The sequence below is a fragment of the Acomys russatus genome, chromosome 1 (genome assembly GCF_903995435.1).
Source record: "Acomys russatus chromosome 1, mAcoRus1.1, whole genome shotgun sequence".
Taxonomy (NCBI): Eukaryota; Metazoa; Chordata; class Mammalia; order Rodentia; family Muridae; genus Acomys; species Acomys russatus.
In genome coordinates this window covers 92,207,087-92,227,541 of record NC_067137.1, presented here as the reverse complement: position 1 = coordinate 92,227,541, position 20,455 = coordinate 92,207,087, and the positions used below count along the sequence as shown (strand labels likewise).

General features: G+C 43.8%; 1 protein-coding gene across 1 annotated transcript in view; it reads right to left on the bottom strand.

Moving 5' to 3' along the window:
• The window catches only part of Sipa1l1 (signal induced proliferation associated 1 like 1), a 300,315-nt gene that overhangs the window by 67,728 nt on the left and 212,132 nt on the right, over positions 1-20,455 (bottom strand). The window contains exons 7-8 of the mRNA XM_051148660.1: positions 11,528-11,702; positions 1,899-2,002 (exon numbers count right to left, since the gene is read on the bottom strand). Coding sequence (XP_051004617.1) covers positions 1,899-2,002; positions 11,528-11,702 — 279 coding nt within the window. The remainder of the gene's footprint in view (positions 1-1,898; positions 2,003-11,527; positions 11,703-20,455) is intronic.

The following is a 20,455-nucleotide window of genomic DNA, read 5'->3' as shown; positions in this document are numbered from 1 at the left end:
GTGAATTATTTTATTTTATAGCATGAGTGTTCTGCCTGTATGAATATCTGCACTACATGCATACCTGATGCCCATAGATGCCAGCAGATAGTATTGGATCCTACGGAACTGAAGCTATAGATCACTGTAAGCTACCAAGTGGGTATTGGGAAGCAAACCCGGGCCCTGTGGAAGGGCAAAACGTTGGCAAGCTAATTCTCCAGCCCTGGGAAACACTTTTACCCTTAGGATGTTGAAAGCAATTCAAGCGATCTCCCAGTGAGGCGGTTCACTTCATCTAAGCACCAGACAGTGTGGAAATGAAGCCTGGTCTGAACTGATTGCTACCGAGAATATAGCATGCCAAGTTCACTCTCCAGGGAGATCAGGGCTGAAATCAGATGTTACCTCTATTGCCACACTGATATCATTATCTTTTTTTTTCCCCTGCAAAGTCATTCTTCAATATGTCTTAATGTGTGGAATTCGTGTTTTAATAAAGGATTCCATCCATTTATCTTATGCTAAATGTAAAAAGTTATATTTATTTTTAAATAAGTTAAACTATTTAAAAAGGTATGCTCTTTAAATATATTCTTAAGTGCAAAGTTATCTGCACAGAAGGAAACCAATTAATTAGCTAGAGAATGAAAATTCCTAGTATGTAGCAGTACAGATCACTGTCACATTTTAAGTTACAATTTTTGCCTCCATTGGCTCCCCAAATTAAACTGTGTGTGCATAGTTGCCTGAAATGGTACTTACTCTGCCTGTACTCCAACAGCTACTTCCTGGGATTAAGTATAGTACCCTGACAAACTTCATGTCTCTCTTTAAGGTGGCAGATTTTTATTTCCTCAGATTATTCATTAATGCTCTACTGACTGGTCAGAATAAGTTTACTCTCACTCTCTTAGAATGGTGATTTCCACTCAGAAGTACAAACTGTCCACAGAGCCTGGATCAGAGAGCTCTCTTCAGGTGGGCTTACGGAAGAGTCATGGCTGACTCCCTGTTTTGTTTCCTATTTCTCATCACTTTGGTAACTGGGAGGTGTGAGGTTAGCTGAGTGGTGGACTAACAAAGACGTCTCAAAGAGCACTGATTGATCCTGCAGCTGGCCCTGCCTGAGCACAGCAGAGAATGAGGCCATCCGAACCTACTAGAAAGTCACAGTGGAACTGGGCCAGTTTGCGGTAGGTACAGAAGGAGAGACCATCCGCTTTTGGCTTCTTCTCAATCTCAGTCTGGCATCATCATTTATTTTGAAATACTTGCCCAAATCCTAACTGCCAATCCTGTCCAAACAGTACTGTCAAGCTTCCACTAGCCTCCCTAACAGTCTGCCATACCCTGGTTTCTTCTGAGTTTGGTGACTAGGTGTGCCCCTGGGTCTCTGCAGGACTAATGTATTTTGTACTTGACGTGATCAATTCTAGGCCTTGCCATTTCCTAGTGAAGAACGCACACGGCTCTGGCCCACTGTGACGCTCTCGACTGTTTCTCCCTGTTGTGTTCAATCTCCCCTGGATTCTTGATGGAATATTTAGTACTTTCCTGTTTTAAGCGTGGGCCTCTTGAGAAGAATCTTCACCCTCTTGTGTAGGTCCTTTGCAACCCTGCAGAGTCACCCAACTACAGTGATTTCAACTTGTTCTCTTCAGATTCCATGAAAACCTCAATCCCGGTGTGAAAAGTAAGTGATTAATTCACAAAGCCACCCAGCTGGCTGTTCACCTAGAATGGGAGCCTCCTCATTTGTTTTCGGCTCACTTGCTATTCCTTGCTTCCACAAAGCACAAAGCATCTGCTGCTGTGACAGGTGCAATACTAAATTCCAGTTGTGTTTTACAAACTTGCCACTTAGGCCTCTGGGGAAAATGCCGTGAGCGGAGCACGGACGACAGAGCACGTCTTACCTGTTGCTTGTTGTTAGGAGTGTAGGGCAGCATGGTGGAGACGTGGAACATAATTTCATAGTCCTTGTAGGTTGTGTACAGAGAGTGGGTTCCAGTGGAGTCAGCTGCAGTTTATGAAAAATAAGATACAACTGATGAGATGACTGCAAGAGTTGGAAGAGGAATTCACTTAAGAGAACGACCTTGAAAAGTGATTTAAGAAGTAAAGAGCTGCGGTAAGACCTATGATAGAGGTTTTTACTCATTTTTAAATACCCAATTCTCTCTTGCAGTCCTGGGAAGCCTATAGACGGGGAATTTTCTCAGAACGGATGTTTCCTTAGATCTGTGAATGCATAAACTAAATTGCTCTCTAGGGACACAGATCACTGGATGAAGTGTTAGATTCCCCAGTGCTGGCTGTGATTCCAGCACTCAGGATGAAGGGAGGGGGAACCGGCAGAGCAGGCAGAATAGCAATCAAGGATGATGCCTAATGGCGACCCTTGGTGTCCACGCTCACACTCATTCATGTGCTCATTCATCCACACGTGCAAATTCACATGCATACACATGTGTGTGTGTGTATAGATGCAAAAACTAAAAAAACCTGTTCTCAAACAACCTAAAATACACTATTGCCAAGCTTGACTGTATACCCTGTAACCCTTGTACTCAAGAGGCTGGCACGAGAGCGTCACGAGTTCATGGCTACCCTGGGTTACAATGTGAGTTCCAGGCTAGACTGGACTATATATGGCTAGACTGGACTATATATAGCAAGGTCTTGTCTTTAAAAAGAAAATAAGAGAAACAAATAAAAATTTTAAGAGTGATTACTTAAATTTAAAGTGGTAAATAAATGCTGTAAAGATTTATAATGAGATCCAACAAAGGACCCAGGAGCTGCTGCATGTGGTGGAATCATGAGCATGAGCAATGTTATTGTTGACAGATGTGACACTAAATGTCTGTTTTCTATTGGCAGTAAAAATCACAGTTAACAGGTTGTCTGTGTTTACAACCGAAGGAATTGATAAATTCAATCTAGTGTGTGTGTGCACGCGTGTGCGCACGCGTATGCACGAAAGAGATAATTTTCCATTTGCCCTCACAGACATCAAGAACAAAGTTCTTAATATTTCCAATTCAATCAAGAGTGGTAAGAGACTAATTCTGGAGAGCAAGGTTGCAGGAATGACCTTATTTTAAAGGCTTGAGACCATGCTGTACTCTCACTTCCCCTAAGGAAAAACAACCTCTACTGCCTAAATACAAATGCTTTTCCAATCACTCAGGGTACCCACAAACACCTGTAGTCAGAGAAACCCCGGTCAGCTGGGACTGAGAGGTCCTGGATTTATGGGTTGCCTGGAGACCCTAAGAGCATTCATTCTGGGTAGACTAATGCCACCAACCAGACTTTTAAGGACCAAAAGACTTGACTGTACTAAATGGTGCCTACTGTGCTTTGGCAAATGACAAAGCAAGACAAAATCACTGGCGTGCATAACAGACCGTAGTTCTCAAAATCAACACGCAAGCATTGGTGGGGGAGTCACTTTAAAGGCAAGCTCGCAAGCCACACCCAGTGATGCTGCACAGTGGGCGTGAGGCCACAAAAAGGAGTCTAGTTCAATAGCTGATCCAGAGACCTCTGAGGCAGGAGTCCCCACTAAGCACTGAGGTTCGCTCAAAGGAGATGACAATGTGACTCTCAGATTCAGAAACATGATCCTGAGCCTAAGCTTTAGGCTGGAGCTTAACTAGAGGAACTTCATTTGGAAGCTCATGAAAAATGCAAAGAAATAAGCTAAATATAGAACAAAATTGCAAAATACACAGCAACATGTAAGTACTCAAGAAAAAAAATCTTATAAATATTAATGACCACCACCACAGAAGACCATTAATACAATGAAGTATCTTCTCAAGTGTTTAAGGCTGGTTTTAGCTATGAAGAACTTACCTACAGTTAGGAAACTTATAAATATCTGAAGATCACCTGCTATAAATGTCTTGTAAGACTTTGAGGTGAAATGTGGCAGCTCTGATGTGTTTCAAGCTGATTTTAAGCAAAAACCAATGAGATTAAAAAAAAAAAAGCTGCCACTGATATCAGCTGCTGTTGCTCATAAGCATGACTACCAGGAAGGAGCAGTTCTCTGGACTACAATTTGCTTTCCTGCTTTTAACTCTTTCTTCTCTGTATACTTCTCTCCTTATGAATGGATGCAGTCTGACCAGTCTGTTTCTTGGGATCTTTAGAAATCCCAGTTTTGCTAATATTTTGAACAGTTTGAAAATGGTTATGTAAGGTTAGAGACGAGACTAAGGCCAAAATAATGAGACAGAAATTTCTTTCCTAGAAGAAAGCACCTCCCCAGGCCTGAGGTTGCTATGTACACGGTGCAAGTGTAAATGCCACCAGAGAGCAAAGCGTGTTCTCGTTATCTCCAAGACTCCAATCCTCAGTGTCCGTGCTATACTTCTAGTGACCCTAAAACATCAGTCTTCAGAGGATGACAATCTGGGAAATGAAAACAAAGTTGGTGTTTTTAAAATCTTGTTGAAGAGAACACATATTGAGCAATCTTAGAAAGCTAAAGCTACTTCCAAGCATAGTTATATGGGCTCAATTCTTTTTTTTTTTAATTTCTTTTTGGTTTCTCAAGACAGAGTTTCTCTGTGTAGCCCTGGCTGTCCTGGAACTTTCTCTGTAGACCAGGCTGGACTCAACTCAGAAATCCGCCTGCCTTCTGGATCCCAAGAGCTGGGGTTACAGGCGTGCACCTCCACACCTGGTTAATCAGGCATCTGACAGCCACACGACCACCTGCAACTCACACCATCAGTGAGCTGCACAGAGCCCTCACCACTGCCGCACTCAACCATGCTGTCAATGCAGGCACAGTGGGGCTCATCTATCATCCAGGAACGCAGCACACTGAGAAGGGATGTCTCATGGGCTACATATGAGACCTTGTCTCAAAGCCTCAAATGAAACATTCATTAATTACAGCAGATAGTACTAAGACTGGGAATAACACCAAGGGATGGAAGAATGGCCACTGTGTACGACCGTAGCCAAACAGCGCACACTGATGCGCTTAGAAAGCTGTGGACAAGACAGAGGTCAGCAGCAGTGTTTCCACTTGATGGTGCTTCAAGCCTGCAGAAGCTGCTCCAAGGTTCAGCCAATGCCACTGGTACTCTTGACTTGAGTTAACTCGGAGCCAGAAGTTTGGATGATAATCGTGTGTGTGATTCTGAATGAGGAAACGTAACCAGGTATCCATAGAACTTTTCCTTGAGTGCTAAGGGAAAGTTAAGACAAAGCAGGATATAGGCCGACTTGATTTTTGGAAACTGTCTAGCTTCCACTCTCTACAGAGGCTGGAGGTGCACCTGAGTGAGAGGGTGCTTGTCTGCCATGAGAAGCTCTGGGCATTGCAATAAATAAACTAGATGCCAGTGACCGTGGTGGTTTGAAATGAATGGCTCCTATGAACTCCTGGGTGAATGCTTGTTGCACAGTTGGTGGAACTGTCTGGGAAGGATCAGTTGGATCTGGCTATAACTCCTACCTAGCTGGAAACAGCACAAGAGTTAAGTAGCTGTTTAGGATCTCCATGCTAAACAGACCTCACATGCACGTGCCCTGCCCTCAGGAGCAGGGGATGCTGAAGTCTGTCACACTGGGAACCGACTATGCTCTTCCGGAACAATGGCATGTTCCTGAGATGGCAAGCTCTGGACTCTGGGGTGTATTGCACTCATCAGTACAGTCACTTCTCTTTTCTTTGGCGTTCTCGATGTTGTGATGGCTGGGTGAAACAAAGTATGGTAAAGTGCGAGCCCAGAAGCCCCTCAGTGCATGTCTTGGCTGGAATTTATACTTTAGGTCTAGCAAGATGACTCAGCTAAAAATGCTTTACACATATACCTAACAACCCAAATTTAATCCTTAGAACCCACATAAAAAGTAAGATGTAGGGGTACACACATCTGTAATCCCAGCACTCCCAGGCAAGATGAGAGGTAGACAGGAAGACACAGCACAGCAGAACCAACAAGAGTGACCTTGGCTCAACAAGAGGAGAAAAGTGACTCCCAAAAGCTCTCCGCTGACCTCCACACAGGTACTGTCACATGTGCATGTGTGTCCACTCACACCCACACACAATGTATACACATACCATACACACACACACATACACCACACTTAGAACACATTATATATATATATACATATATATACACACACACACACCATACATACACACTCCACACCACAAACCATACATACACACCAACTCATATATACACACAAACACATACATACATACATACATACATACACTTACACCACATCCACATCTATACACATACCTCATATACACATGCCATCCACACCCACAACACATATAATACACACACATACCATACATACACCCCCACGTCTACTACACTCCATACACACACTGACATACATATACCATACACACAAATAATACACTATACACGCACATATACAAACACATAACCACACACACAAAAAAATTATATTTAAATTTTTGTTCAGTTAGAATTAGAAAGTATATTTCCTGAAAAAGCATCCTTTTCTCTGTGTAGTTTTTACTCAGGACCTAGAACTCTGAACGGGCCTGTGTGTGCCTTATCGCTTTCCCCCATCAATGCTTACAACGCTTACAAAGGACTGCTTTCCTTTTTCTAAAAATAGTTTATTTTTATTATGACTATTTTGCCTGAATACATGTCAGTATAACATGTAAGTACCCGGTGCCCATGAAATGCAAGAGGGCACTGGATCTCCTGTAACTGCAAATGGTTATGAGAACCATGTGGGTGCTGGGAACTGAACCTAGGTCATCAGGAAGAGCAGCCTGGGCCCTGAACCCCCGCACCATCTCTCCAGCCCCCAAGGTTGTGTTCTTTACAACGCCTGAATAAATCCAGTCTAGATCACAGAACTCAGCTGCTCTTTGGCTACAGCTGAACTGCTGAGGGTGGCACAGGACACTGCAGTAAATTAGTGAGGGTGGGGTGCTAAGGACAGTTTCACGTGGGCTTTGGTACCCCCCCCCCCCCCGCCGTGCTGAGTTGACAACTAAGCTTCATTCAGGAAATAATGTCCCAAATAATCATCCATAAGTATAGCTTAAAACGAGGGTAGTTCTGAGCTTTCAAATAAATGGTGTGGTGGGAAGTTTATTTTCCTCTTTACTGTGTGCGGAATTATCCAGAGGCTTTGCCAAACAAATCAGGGAAAAAAATAGGAGGCCAAAAAATTCACTGCTACACATTTCTGCAGAGATCTGTTCCTGCCAACAACATATGTGAAGCTTACTGTTTGCTCTAAGTCTGTAATACTGTGATGAGGAAATGGATTTTGTACTGATGAGTATTAAAGAGAAGGAACGGCTTGTTTCCCCAGGCTTTCCTTTCCTGACTCTCTTGGTTCACGGCAGAATGGAATCACAACAGTTCACACCTATTGAGTAGCACCGTCTCACAGACCATGTGGGTGTGCAAGGTTCAAGGGCAGCAGAACGCGAAGGACAGAGACTGAGGGCTAGCCCACGCATTCATGGGCAAGCCTTCTCTGAACATTTATTAACCAACCGTACTACCAGTTCTGTCCCATTTCCTCAATGCTTCTTAGGTACCCAGGCACAGGCATATGAATGCATCCAAAGCTCATTTACCTAGCAGTTTGTAGGGCTTAACTAAGATGGCATGCATGTACAGACAGACAGACAGACAGGCAGGCAGGCAGACAGGCAGACAGACAAACAGAATGAACCTGGAACTGCTGTCCCGGTCTTAATTCTCACTATAAATTAGAAATTTTGATAAAATATCTGAACCAGTTGGCTTCAACAAAAGATAGCACTAGACAGTTAGTGGTCCCTGTGGGGTGGGGGTGGCAACAAGGAAGTAAGGTGTGTTCTATAGTGTTCCAGTTCTCTACCAACATAGACTTTTGTGGCAGTGACACAAGGTCGGCCTCTGAAGGGGGAAGCTGCCATACAGTGGAGTTCAGGAAGTCTGAGGTGATGGATGCTCGCAGAGTATTGGTTTTGAGCTGAGAGTACCCAGGAGGGCAGAGCTCACAGCAGCAAGACTCAGCATGAACAAGAGCTGGAAGACATGTGAATCCCAAACAGGCACACTGGAGACACCCTGTTCAACAGGATGGTAGTCAGGTTGCCACACACCATGTCTCAGGAATACCACAGGTTACTGTAGGAAGCTATAGCCAAGCTTAACCAAGTCTTAGGTAAACCAAGTGGTTCTTTTGGGGAGTTCACTGACAACTACAAAATGTAGTGCCTCACAAGTAAGCAGCCAGGCAAAGTAGTTCTACGTAACTCACAGGACAATCCAGGAAGACAGAAACAGAAGACTTTAACTGTCATAGAAATGTTCAGCAATTTAAAGGACAAGATGACCCTAATGAGGCTCAGAGAGGGAAAGATACAGGAATTATCAAGACAAAGCACAAAGGTGTGGGAAGAGCTGAACAAACAAAAGTAGAGCATCACTGGCTTTTGGTTCACTAGTGACATATTCAATTTGTGTCTAACTGGTAACCTGGGAGACTAAACACACATAAAAATCATATAAAATATTGTCATTTGGTAAAAGTTGCACGCCCATGGATCTGCGTGCACTCTACTGCAGGGAGGAGTCTGTATGGACCTTTGGGACAGGGTCTTACACGTAACCAGGGTAGCCTCACAGTCACTATCTAGCCGAGGGCAATACTGAATCCTCCTGCCTCGGCCTTCCAAGTTCCAGAATTACAGACATGTGCCAACATAGCCTCCCCTCCCGCTTTTAAGAACTGTATAAAGAGAATTTCTTGACATAACATTAGAAAAAGATGGCATGCACAGAGCTGCATCCTGTCTCCAGGTGTCTCGTTTCGGCTAAGGGGCCGCTGGAGTGAGCAGAGGCCAACTGCTGCCTATTTGGGGCTTGCCACTAGTTAATATAGATTCAAATATAAGGCACATCGACTCTAGTTTTTGCCCTGCTAACTTGTGATACAAGAGCTAATTCTGCATACTCTTCTTTGGGGCTTCTAAGTGAGGGATTTTCTGACCCAAATTCACCTTAAGACACATAGTACCTGTTATGGTCTCGGTATGGTCTGCATGTGCCTATGCCTAGTGAGTATGAGCAGTGAGAAGCTGTGGACCCCACAGGTTGTTATGTCACTGTAATCAAGTGCTTATGGGTGCTGCTGTAACAGGGTAGGGATCAACCTGCCCACCTCCTTACTGTGTATGGTGTGACCTCCCCCACCTGTGCTTTCCACACTGTGAGGCCTTCACAGGAGCAAATGCCAGCACGATGGTCTCATACCTCCAGAACTGAGCCGACCCATTTTCTTAATCAATTACCTAGCCTTGAGTATTTTGTCACAGCAAGGAAAAGTGGATGAAGGCATATTCTGTAAAAGCAGAGAAATAACTCTTCTGGTCTCTCCTTAGTCAGAGGAACTGTGCAATCCAGGCCCACCTTCCCCTAGCTGTCGGACTGTGAGGATTTGGGCCGGTGCACACAAAGTGCTATGTTAGTGATGCGGGTGCTTTAATGGCCACCACAGTGCATTCCTACACCTCAGGGATGCCTTTATCTCATCACCCCACATCATGAAGGTAGACCAACAAACAGCACACAGTCTTATGGGTGCCAGTTGACCACTCATTCTAGAAGCAGGGCACTTATTTCAGTAGTTCTCTGTGGTGAGGAACTGTAGAGCTCCACATATTGCGACATGCACAAACCCTGTGAGGTGAATATCAGACTATTTGGACAAAGAGAGCTGCAGGGAACCTAACGATTTAAGATCTTATGAGGCTACAAGCAGGATGGGGCATGCACGTAATATTTAAGAGGCTAGGCTACTTATGGCTTTTCATGGGCTCCCTTGCACGTCCTCTCTAAGCTGCCAACAGCAAAGCGATGGCAACAGGAAATACCTCCCTGCAGTGGAGTTGATGAATGCTTTTCTGTTTTCATGAGTCAATGCCTTACTTAATTTCCTGTACAGAAAACTGGAGAGATTATTATAAGATGCAACACGTACATGCTAATCCAAAGACCCTCTCAAAGAGAAACCAGTTACACTGTTGCAGGATGGTCAGTGAGGTGAAACTGAACTCCTCTCCATGCACAGGTGCTTCCCAAACCAACATCTGAGTGTTTAGATGTCGTCCTGTGGGCTTCTGGAGGACGAGAGCACTGTAGTTACACAGATCACTTCATCACTGGGCCTTTAATCAAGATACAGAACCAAACTAACAAGCCTATTTTCGTAGAGATCCTTGTAACAAACGAGCAGAAGGGACACTATTTTGGGAGAGGAAGAGGACCAGTAAGGGAGAAGAGATAGAAAGTGGTGGTAAATATAGCACAAAAATAATGTATAGCTAAAAAATTTTATGATAAACTGAAGATGGAGAGATGACTCATGGGTAAAGTTCTGAGTATGAATCCACAGAATCCACATTAATAAAGCTGAACGTGGTGGCACACGTGTGGTGACTGAGCACTAAGAAGGAAGAGAGAGGCCAATCCCTGAGGTTTACCACCCAGGCAGTCTAGTTTCGTGGTGAGCCTCAGGTCAGTGAGAGCCCAGCTCAAAACACAGGGTGCATGACTCTTGAGGAACAATATCCACAGTTGACTCCTGACATCTACATGCACACACATGTGCACACACATGCATCACCACCTTAACATAAGTGCGGGCAACAGAAACAACAAACTCCTAGACATTAAAAAAATATGGGGGGTGGGTGGGGGCAAGATGGCCCAGTGGGTAGATATGTTTGTCCCAAAGCCTGGTGACCTGAGTTTGAACCCTCATAAAGGTACAAGAAAACTGGGTGTAGTGACACACACTTTTAATCCCAGCACTGAGGAGGCAGAGAGGTCTTTGTGATCTCAAAATCAGCCTGGTCTACATGGTGAATTCCAGGTCAGCCAAAGACGCATAATGAGATGCTGGGCCACGCCGCCCCCAAAGAAAAAGAAAAGAAAGAAAAAAGAGAAAGGCAAACCAAGAACAAACTCCACAAAATTTGTCCTTTAACCTCCACAGGCATTTGGTGGCAGATGTGGTGCATATACATACATTCATATATGTACGTACACATATACACGTAAGCATGTAACACTATAATATAAAAAAGAACATAAAAGTAAGCAAGAAAGCTAAGCAAAGGTTGCCTATTTCATAGAGTATAAGGATTATATAATAAACTAATAAAAGCAAAAACTTCCAGGTCTTACAATCAGATTAAGGATCTGGACTTTAAATCCTCCTAGCTCTCAGGTGTATGTGGTGAGCTCTCTGCACGTGCACCTGCTGGGACCATCTGCGCCTGTGGCCCGACCTAGTCACAGCTCTGGCGACAGCAGTACATTACAGTCCTACCCCAGCCATTTGGCTGTGGTCCTCAACGGTTGTGGTGTGCATCCTCCTGCCTGCTTTCCTCCCCTCCTCTGCCAGCCGGGTAGGTGGCAGTGCCGCCCTATGGATGGATGGTATAGCAGATGCACATGAGCGTGGCAGAGGAAAATCAAGCACAACAGAAAGGCGTAGTTCTTACTTTTGGTGTCAAGCTGTGCTCGATACTTCTCAAACCCTTTCAGGCGAACTCGCTCTCCCAGCAGCTGCAGGAAGTCCTCGAAAGCGGGGCCTGCAGCCTCGTTGTTGTACATCTCCTCCTCGGTGCTCTGGCCAGCTCTGCAGTACATGACGCCCACCTTCTGCTGATAGGTCAGCTGTGGAGAAAGGAGACACAGGGGTGTAACAGGAGACCCACTGACTCTACCCTCTAGTGCTAACAGTCCTGCAGGGCACATGCCCAGCAAATAGCTAGCACCCTTCTAGGGAATCCTTTTAATTCTTCTGTCTCAGATCCAAAAATTACAGTGGAACACACACCTCTAATCCTCCTCAGATGAAAGAAAAGGACAGAGGAGCAAACTGGAACTGCTGCGTGTCATGTCAGATAGCATTAGAACAGATGGAGGGGTTTCGGGAAACTTCTTTTCATGATTTACAAAGGACAAAAAGCTGAGGAATGGCTTGACCAAAACTGCCAATTAATCAATGAGCTTTCTCTTTACAAATCTGAGGCCTTTACACATTTAAAAGCAGACATCTACTTATAAAAACATACTTTAAAATATATTGTTTTTAACTAAAAGGTCCATTAATAAACCTGGTATTGAAGAATTTGAGCAGATTTGCACTTCCACCGTTTGAACAATGTGTTAAATCGTGACCCTAATATAGTGCCTGGGTACAGACCAGCATCGCTAGCACATAGCTAGAGAAACTTCTAAACTGTCCTCAAAAGCAAGTGTCTTGAGAGGGATTCTGGAGGGGACTTCTTAATGACAGGTCAGCTGGGGACAAATGCCCCTTTCACACTGCACTTAGAGTGAAGCAATCCCCAGATGGAACTATGATACCGTGGTAATCAAGACACTTATTCATCACTAAAAAGCCTTGTCATGCTACAAAACACTTTCAAAAAAAAAAAAAAAAAATACTGAACTCTCAGTAAGAAGCAAGTTTGCAACTTAAAAATGTAGAAACTGAGAATTAATATGGCCAATGCTGAGCTCTAGACCCTTTCCACAATGTGGCTGCAGCCACCGGTCCAAACATTTCATCTAAGGGAAAAAAACATTTGGGGGGAAGGGGCAAGGTTGTCACTTGTTGCTATGTTTGCCTAGTATTCACTAGATTTCAACTTAGCATGGCATAAAAGAATGGGCCCACATTCCTAAGCTCAATATGTGAATTTCTGCCTTCCTATTTCTGCCTCCTGAGCACTACAAGTGAAGCCACCATGCCTAGTAAGGGGAATTTTGGTAGCCAGTGTCTATTTAAGACCTGCTACCGGCCAAATACCATGTACAGCCAAACACACTTATTGTCTGAACCCCAAAACAGTCTACTAAGCTTGATCCTATTCATCTGACAGTGAATGGAAGAAAGGCAATTTCTGCAGTGGGTAGTCCTGCAGTGCCCAGTCCTGCAGCGGGTAGTCCTGTGGTGGGCGGTCCTGCGGTTGGCAGTCTTGCTCCCTTCTCCTTGTTTTAGACAGGGTATCTCTGGGTCGCCCTGGCTAGCCTGGAAGTCCCTATATAGACCACCAGGCTGACCTCAATCTTTCAAGAGATAAGCCTTCTACCTCTCACATGCTAGGGTTAAAGGGGTGAGCCACTAAGCCTGCCTGACAGTCTTGTTATATTCTGTGGCTGTCACTTAACACATGGGTCTAAAGCCATTTATTTGCAATTCTCAAGTTGAAAAATGAAAGAAATCAATTTAAGCAAACACACTTGGCAGCAAAAACTGATAATTGGTTGACATCCTAACTTTTAATTTATTCTTCTTGGTATGAATATTCATATTTCTCTTGCATGAATATTCATGTGTTTGACTGTGGGGTGCTATCCCATATCACACTGGGAATATTAACATGTTGTACAGTATTTTATTACCTTTCTATAATTTTAAAATTTCTGAATTCTGAAAATATATTCAGGACCCTGCCATTTGAGGCCTATGGGCCTTTATCAATATTCTACTTTTATCAACATTCTAAATCACATGGTTAGTTCAGAACAGTACTCACACAGAAACGCATCTTGGGAAAGAACTCCTTTGACTGATTGCTTACTTGGTGTCCCTTCACCCTGCGTGGTGACAAGAGAGCTCAACAACCTCACAGACATGAACTCAACTGCATAGGACCCACTCTGCCTACCTGTCCCTACACCTATGGGGACAAAGTGAAGCCTCAATTTGAACCTTGAAAGTAGCTAAACAAACTAATACTGGACAGTGAGAGAATTCACTGGGAAGGGCAGGCTCTCTGCCCTTCACAAAGGTAGTCCTTTACAAGCACTCCTCCCTGCAGGGAGAACCATCAGAGAGATACTGATCTGGAGACAGGAGGGAGCTTTGCGTTCTGTGCTGTCTGGCTGTGCCTCCCAGATCAGCTCACACAGGCCACAAGCACAAAAGTCACGCTGCTCCCTGAGAAGCGTTTTACCACTGTCGGTTTGTAGGGTTTTAAGGAACTTCTTACAGGTCTAAGGTTTCACTGCAAAATTCAACAGGGCTCATTTATCATGTTAAAGAGTCCACTGTGGACTAAGATAAGGAAACCTGAAAGCACCAGACAGGCAGACTCCAGGAGAGGACACAATGTGGCCGTCTACTCACTGATAGCATGCCACGGTCAGTCCTACCCGCACACAGCCAGCTGGTTTCTGGTTTCCCTGGTTTGAAAGGAACAGTGTTTTATAAGAGGATTAGGAAATCTGCTAGATGGTCACATTTTCTTCAGTTTAAGACTGTGCCAGATGCCACCTGCTCTATTCTCCTAAACTGACAATCTGACTATAAACTCAGTTTCTGCTCTAATTAAATCAAACGTAGGTGGCATTCTCTGAACTCGAGACTCCCCAATCCTTAGCTAGTGACCATGTTTCCTGCTGGTATCTGTGGTGCTGTACAGGAGTTACACAAATGCAACACAAACATGCCCAGAGAAAGGGCAGGTGCCAGCAACACCTGTGTCAGCATTAGGGTCAGGGCTTGAGCACCTGGGATTGCTAGCATGTTTAATGTAACAGATCTCTGTTTTCTTGGAGAGGAAAAAATATCTGTGTGGGTTTTGAATATGAATATATAATGCTTAAATATAAAATGCAAAATAGCAACAATGAGCTGAGAACTTCCCTGGAAACAGAGTGGGTCTGTGCAGTGTAAATTTTGTTGATGAGTATGTCTGGGCTTCTTAGTAACAGAGTACCACTCTGTGCCTCAGACAATTGCTCCTCTGGAGCCCTGATCCAAGTGTCTAGTTGCTCAACAATTTGTTTTGTTTTCTTGTTTGTTTTTGTTTTGAGACAGGGCTACTAGTTAGTACTGTCCTAGAACTCACTATGCAGACCAGGCTGGCCTCAAACTCATAGCCTGCCTCTGCCTCCTGAATGCTGGGATTAAAGGTGTGCGCCACCAGACCTCACAATAGGTGCTTATGTCTGTAAAAACTTAATGATAGTCAGTCCAACAGGACAAAATCTGTATCTCAGCAAAAGTGAAGCCATTCTGAACCCATGCCAAAAGCCCACTGGCCGGAACCAACAGTGCCATACTGCTTCCTTTCACACAGAGTCAGGAAACATACAACCTGAGCATTCTTGAATTTGCAATCAGGATGCTCAATCTGAAATATTCCCAAATCCAAAAGGCCCGCTATGATCTGGAAGGGTTTTGTTTCTGGATGGACTCAGGAATTCCTGAATTCCTGGGAGGAGGGTGGGTCCAGCCCGAGCTCAGGACCAGCCTATTGTATCTCAGTAATATGGCTCTCAGGCACATCTTATCAAGCCTTGTGTTTCACCTATCTTCCCAGAAAGAGCCACAAGAACAGTGGGATGACCAGCCCCATGAGGACAAGCCAGTTTTATATACCTTTAGAATTAAATGTTTAACCTTGATGCTTATGGAGTGTGACATGTTAAAAGTCCTTTCACGTGTGTTCTCAAAGCATGGGACATAAGTACTCCAGGGTCTCTAGACTCCTGTATTCCTGAGGTCCAATGCCCACATCACATCTGCAGTACCAAATTCTACTAGGGCTCAAGGTACACACACTTGTTGGGAGAACAAGGTGATCCAGTTGCTTAATCCACATTAGACTCTGGATGACAACTCCTCACCTGGTCTCTCCTGGCACCGGAGGAGAAGGGTGACCACAGCTGGACTAGGAAGTCCCAGCAGCCCACTAGGCTCCAGAGATGCTACTGTGGCTGGGGGGGAGGGGAGGGGAGGAATTCCTGTCCTCCGAGTGGCTTCACAACAGTGCAGGTAAGCCTTAAAGAGACCTCCTAAGTACCTGGTCTGATGGCACAGAGATGCAAGCCCTGCTCCCCACCTGTTCCCTCCAGCAGTGCTGTCCACACACAGAGAGGGGTTCTTTAAGCATCTTCTACTTATTTATTTATTTGGTTTTTTGTTTTGTTTTATTTTGTTTCAGACAGGGTTTTCTCTGTATAGTCTTTGCTGTCCTGGACTCACTTTGTAGACCAGGCTGGCCTCAAACTCACAGAGATCTGCCTGCCTCTATGATTTTAGTTTTTAATTTATAAAATCTTTTAAAAGTTTTGTTCATCCTTATCAGGACTCAGTAGTGTTTGGCCTCATCATAATCCAAACTAGGAGCTGAAAAGAAAAGCCAGGATCTCATCCCTGTGCCATCCACAGACCCGAGCTGCTCCTCAGCCACTCCACCTCCGGTCTAGCTTTCACGCTTCTTCTCTGTTTTCATTATCTACGATGTCCAAGGTTGTTGGCTGTAATGAGCAGGAAAAGTAGGAGGTGTTCTTCCATCTTTTCAGAAGCAAGAGTCTCAACCTGCTGGGTTCCCTGGCTATTCTGGGGGGTGGGGGGGTGGGGGTGGACAGCTGGTCTACAAGGAGCTGCTCTGCCTACTGGGAACATGGACTCATGGACAGTGTTCACTTTGGTTTGGACTCCAGAAACGTAACTCTCTCAATTTCTTCCTAAAAATGAGTCTCTTCATTATCTTCCTGGCAGAGACTGGGAAAACATCAGTATTGAAATTTTTTTAAGTGCAGGTTATAAATTTTATCCTTATTAGGATTTACAAACAAAAAACTCAAGGAAGGAAGGAAGGTAGGAAGGAAAGAAGGAAGGAAGGGGAACAACATAGGTATTGAGTTAGATAGGGAAGGTTTTTTTTTTTTTTTTTTTTTTTAACAGATTTCAAAATTATGTACACTTGCACAGATTATATGCTTTTCTATTTTTAATCTTTGGCATAATGCAAATAAAATATTCCACACACAGAATCTAATCTTCTAAGATGCATTGTCAAAATAATTCTGTAAAAAAAAAAAAAAGAGAGAGAGAGAAAATCATTTGAGGGTACTAAGCTGATGACAAATACATCTAACTTAACATTGAGATGGATTTCGGTTATATATGAAAAGTCTTCGTTAAAGCATCATCTGTCAAAGACTGAAATCAACTCCGCTGTCCATCAAAAGAGAAACAAGTTACTAATCCAACAGTGGTAGAGCAACACAACAGAGTTTAGGCAAAGTAACAATGACTAGACCTTTGCAGGCATGAGAAGGTCTGTAAAACATACTAAGTAAACAGGAAGCGTCCAAGGAAACATGGAACCAATTCCTTGTGTATGTTGTAGTAGCAGGGTACTAAGCATCAGCCATCCACGAATGTGCTCCTTTGACAGGGGAGCCAAGGGTCATAGGACGAGGAAGGACTGAGATTCTCAAGTAAGCATGGACACGCTGCCTAGGTTTCTGGGCTGTCTGAAGACACCATGCCGATTATATGGGAGAGAAAGCCTAAACTTTCACTTTAAGGTTGAATTTCAAAGATAACCCGTAATCTAAAACCAACAAGGATAAACTGTCTGGCCAGTCAGCCACTCTTTTCAGACTATGAACGAGCCCTTACTGTCTGTGGCTCTTAGTCTCACTGCTCTTCCTCACTGCAAACTGCTTTCTTCCCACACCTTTGGGTGTCCAATGCTAATGCCATCAGTGACACTACCCACAGGGTCCTTCCATCCTGCCATCCAATCAAGCATGGATGTGTGGCCCGCAACAAACAGCTGCACCGTCCTGACAACTGTCAAGTGCACTTCCTGAGACTGCACACCTAGGTCCAGGAGTCACCTGATGCCATCTCAGCGTCAAACATGTACTGGATAATCTCAGAATCTAAGAGATTTAAATTCCAGGGATGTCATTGTTCTGCCAAAGTGTCATTCATGGAAAATTGGTTTTAGATAGAATGTTTTCCTTATAGGTCATTTTTTCAAAATAGGCTGCCTGAATAAAGATGACAGTGGCTGGTCAAACTCACTTTGCCTCGCAATAAAGCAATGCACTGTGGCAGTGAACAGGAAAAGCCAGCAGAATTCCATTCACACGCTATCACATGATCAGTGCTATTATTAGGAAACAGGCGCTGCCTTCTTCCTGACAGCCATGCTTAGCATGTGCTGCAGGTGTACAATAACGAGACTGCGCTTCCTCTGTAACTTCAACAGCTTGAAAAATAATTGCTTTAAAAATTGAGAAATAACATTTTCATTTTCAGTATTTCTAATGAACACCTTTTAAAATAGATATTCATTTAGGCAAAATCACTACTGGGTATTCATGACTTGACATTTCCTACTGAAAACAGGACTACTGGTTCCTCTGCTACAAACCAGCAAGTGAGCTTTCGACATTTGTAAGCCACTCTGCTCTATTTTAGTTGGATTTAGTACATTATACTCCATGCTGGACACTGAAGCCTCTAGCAGTAGGACAGACCACAGGCTCCTCCCACTCAGGAGAAGCAGGAAGGGGTGTACAGCACAGGGGTAAGTTAGGAATGTGGGCTATGAAGTCTGTGTGCCTGGATAATTCATGTAAATTATTTCACACAGTACCTGGCTTAATCACAGTTCAAAGTTCCCTATTTTTACTCCCCTCCTGCTCAGGGAGCCTGCTTGCTGTTCCATGAACACATGGAGCCTTCCCCTCTAACTTTGATCCTACTGATGTGGGTCTGGAACACCTCATCACTTACTCTGGTCTGATGCAAGCCTCCTCCCCTTCAAGGGACCCCTCACCTGCTCCTGTCAGCCAATCCTGACTCACGCCCTTTGGCCTGCATTCCTGTCTGTTTACATTCATTCTGTCAAGCCCGCCATCTGTTACTGTATAAAGTCTGACCTTGTCTCCTTCATGGGTATGAGCTGTATTTTACTAGCCTATTTGTTTTCCACGGTCTTTATCAACTTGCAAGGAGCTGCAGAGTGCACCGGTCATGCTTACTTGTAGAGCACACCGTTATTTTTTAATAGGAGCGCTACTACAGGAGCTGGCAAAGATTTAACAGGATAATGCGTATAAAAGGCGACTAAGGGATGATCACTTATTACCATCAATAGCAGCCGAGATCCCTCGACTCTTCTTCAAGTGCCCAGTGTTGTACTGAGTGTTACCCATTCATCAACTACTCAAAACAGGCCATGACAATCTCTCATTCCAATGACTGTTGAAGACAAGACTGACATAATTTATAAGTGCCTGAATTGGCCAAACATATTAAAAGCTCACGGAATGGAGAGTGGAATTTCTAGCACTTCACAATTTCCTTTAAGAATAAAAGTAATTCAAGATAAGAAAAAGTAAAGGAAAAATTGCAATTCTTAAAAAGGTAGTTATTTATGCAGACTTGTGCTCAGACTCAGCAAGGGGTCAGAGGACAGAAAATGGCCGAAAGCCCTGGCACCATGAAACAGGCCAATGATCAGTATAAACTGCTCAGGACACTGTGAAGATGAAATCAAACAATGCAAAGCATCCTATCTAGTCTGCTTGTATCCTGCAAATGCTCCCAATTGGGTAACGGAGGCCCAGCAATAGTGCAACAGATTTTCTGAGCCCCAATAAACTGTGGCCAGTGCGGAACCCTGCCAACTGAATTGTATCTTCTCATTTCACTTAACAATAGAATTAAAATGGTCATTCAAAAAGACAAACCCCCAAACAATAGCAAGGAGAATGGGAATGCTTGGGTAGGCCACAAGCATGCTCTCATGTCTCAAAATGAGTTTCTTCAGGAATCTCTTTTGACTCCAGCACACATGGCTCAGTCAAATGACAGATGGGTGACCGGATGCTGGGCAGCACTTTGTTGTATACCTTACAAAAAAAAAGGTTTCACTTGGGTTCATTTTTGTTTTCTGTACTCATAAAGACAAGGATTTGAAAACAAAATGCCACAATATAGCAAACAAATTTGTATTTTCTTTTTCCAAGTATATTTTTGTTAGCAGCTTAATAGGGGAGAAAAGATAATACAGTAAGATTGAAAGTTTCTTTTAGTCAGACCAATTTCCTGGCATCACACTGAGAATCTAATACAAGGACACATAGAAAGCCTGAATTAAAAAAAAAGAAAAAGAAAAAGAAAAAAGAAAGAGAAATGAAAACCAGAAATGCCTTGCAATGATTTGAATGCCATTCACTGTACTTGCATGCATTTGCTTTTTCTTTCCTTTTTCCTCCCATAAGACAAGGTTTCTCTGTGAAGGCTTGGCTGTCCCGGAACCCACTCTGTAGACCAGACTGGCCTTGAACTCAGAGATCTGCTTGCCTCTACCTATGAGTGCTGGGATTAAAGGTATATGCCACCTCTGCCCAGTGCATTTCTTTTTCAAGTATGTTTTTCTAAAGTCACCAAAGAATCTACTTCTCAAGATGGCTCCGAGGCATTTGTGACTCTGCTTAAGTGTGTAACAGTATGACCCCAGCTTGGAAGGCTGTGTGTAAGGACAGACAAAACAGAAGCAATAGCAAAAGAGTGAAGTCCAGGTACGGGGAGACCCACACAGAACACCACGCTTTGAGTGCTAGATCCCACCGCTGGAGAAAATGGCTGCCTGCAAGGA